At 39.2% G+C, this 2500-nt stretch overlaps 1 protein-coding gene across 2 annotated transcripts in view; it reads right to left on the reverse strand.

Moving 5' to 3' along the window:
- LOC138038787 (VWFA and cache domain-containing protein 1-like) overlaps window positions 1–1080 on the reverse strand; it is a 90114-nt gene extending 89034 nt beyond the window's left edge. For both annotated transcript variants that reach the window (XM_068884830.1, XM_068884829.1), the window contains exon 1: window positions 1–1080. This exon is cut by the window's left edge and continues 96 nt beyond it. In XM_068884830.1, the coding sequence (XP_068740931.1) occupies window positions 1–69 (69 nt within the window). In that variant the 5' untranslated portion in view covers window positions 70–1080.
- Window positions 1081–2500: the final 1420 nt, after the last annotated feature.

A 2500-nucleotide genomic window follows, 5' to 3' on the forward strand; every position in this document is an offset into this window, starting at 1 on the left:
ATGCAGTGTCGAAAAAAGCATTAAAATCACCAGATATCTACTGGGGTTTATAGAAAGTGAAGCGACCATCGTTGGGGGTTCGTCGTCTTCAAACCGCTATTCCTGTATGTGCTTCAAAGACACATTTATTCAGAATGAAGCGGATGTAAATTTTTACTGGTTACTAGTTTTTACTGAGTGGTTTTACGATGACGTTATCGCCTACGATCATTTATTTTCCTGTTGCATGACTTTGACCACATTTTTGTTTTTACATCTCTTGAACACATATATGTTTATGTATGACGTGCAAAGAACATAACACAATAACTGGAACTGACGTTTCGTATTGTAATAAGGAAATGTAAACCTGCAGAATAATTTAGTTTACGCCAGTCGAAATGATGCTCAGTCGTGTTTTATAATTAGCTGTATTTATTTGTGTTGATGTACAACGTTGTGTCGGTGTAAATGGAATATAATATCCCGGCATAATTGAGTTCTTGCAGTTCTTGCATTAGGATTGCTAAATCGTAATTGCTAATTAGCAGCCAGTAAAACCACTCAAAACTGAAGATCGAAAACATCGCTTAAGCAAAAATTCTAGCAACTTCCTTTTATCTTTTTTTCCCTTTAGTGTCACGGAAAAATCCCTTATCGCATATATGGATCGATGTCTTTTTCTTCTATTTTTATTTAAATCGTTGCATCATAGTTGTCAAATTGTAGTTCCTAAGTGTTGATTATTTAGTGTTAGCATAGTTAATAGACGGGAATGGTTATGAAACCCGACAACTTTCTTTGTTGTAGGTTTTTGTTCTCTTTTTTGGCCTTGGCCGTGCACAAAACACAATCGTTGTTTACTCCGTACTGAGGAACTAAGCAATAGAAACGACGGTGTTGCTTACGTAATTCATGCATAGTGTATTAGCGCAAAACAAAAGATTGTGCACTGTGGTGGACTTTCTAACCTAAATCTTGGCATCTTTGTTTGCTCCTTTGATGTTTGCCGAGCTTCCAAACCAGCCCTTCTATTAACTATAGTGTTAGTAACATCGCTTGATATCTTGTAATTAACGTCATATTGTTATGTGGAATGTTATTCTAACACTATTGTAGTGTGTAGGAAAAAAATAAAAATGCATGTTAAGTGCAGCGTCAATTTGTATGGTCGGCCATTTGTTTCAAAATTATGACACGATATACGTGCGTGTTTTTGCCACCTATACTTGCCATCTTTCCTGCTCAGTGGGGTTTTTGGGGTCTTATGCATTATGCATAAAGACCCCTAAGTCAGAGGCAGATCTTGTCAGTCTGTCACTTTGGGGACGAGAACACACGTGACAGTCTGGCTTGTAGACTGGGTACTAGTAATTGCGAGGTCATTGTTTTCAAGTGTCGGTCATTGCTTCTAGCGTTCGTTGTTTGCAAATAAATCTGCGGTCGTTTTCCCTGTTTTGGGAAAAATTTGAAGAGTTTTCCGTCGCAAATTAGTTGTAAGGTAAGTTATTTGTGTTTCAAAATTGATCTGTCGTGCTGTTTCAGATTGGTTTTCTTTCTTTCATTTCGAAAATTGACTATCCTAGCCTGCCTTTTTTGTTCTTTGTTATTTCATCCAGGTGACGTCGCTGAGTGGAATCGATACGGGAGTTGTTTACTCTCGCAAGCCAACATATTTAGACTCGGCTTGTGTTTAGTGCGGATTGCACTGAAGCTAAGACGCTTTCGCAAGCCCACATTCATTGGCTCGAAATCCGTTGCGCACCACATACCTCACAACTATCTCACAAGCTATCACAAACCAGTATTTATCGGCTTGAAATGTCGGTGTGGGTTACATCCCAAACTGAAAGAGTTATTGTACTCTAAAAAATAGTGGCATTGAATAAGAGTTTGGAGTAACTGCAGAATACCCGCCACATTGAGTATCTTAAGAAGCTGGCTACGCGGTACGCGGAAAGAATTAAAGTCAAGATGGCGAAGTATCTTTACAAGCTGGCTACGCGGTACGCGGTACGCGGAAAGAATTAAAGTCAAGATGGCGAAGTATCTTTACAAGCTGGCTACGCGGTACGCGGTACGCGGAAAGAGTTAAAGTCAAGATGGCAAAGTATCTTAAGTAGCTGGCTACGCGGTACGCGGTACGTGGAAAATTAAAATTCTAGTGTACCCTAACCCTAACTGAACCGTAAAATGAAAGCTAAAATATCAAACGAGTGCTTAGACTTAATCAGTAAACGAGTGCTATATTTTTCACACGGTCTCCGTAAAAAGAGTAGTTAACCGAACCGTAAAATGAAAGGTAAAATTTTAAACGAGTGCCTAGGCCTAATCACTGAAACGAGTGCTTAGGCTTAATCAGTAAACGAGTGCTATATTCTTCTCAAGGTCTCGGTAAAAAGTCTAGTTAACCTAACCGTAAAATGAAAGCTAAAATTTTAAGAGTGCTTAGGCCTAATCACTGAAACGGGTGCTTAGGCTTAAGGGCCCACTGACGTAATTTTTGGGGTGCGTTGCTAAG

This window comes from Montipora capricornis, chromosome 2 (genome assembly GCF_036669925.1).
Source record: "Montipora capricornis isolate CH-2021 chromosome 2, ASM3666992v2, whole genome shotgun sequence".
Classification (NCBI taxonomy): Eukaryota; Metazoa; Cnidaria; class Anthozoa; order Scleractinia; family Acroporidae; genus Montipora; species Montipora capricornis.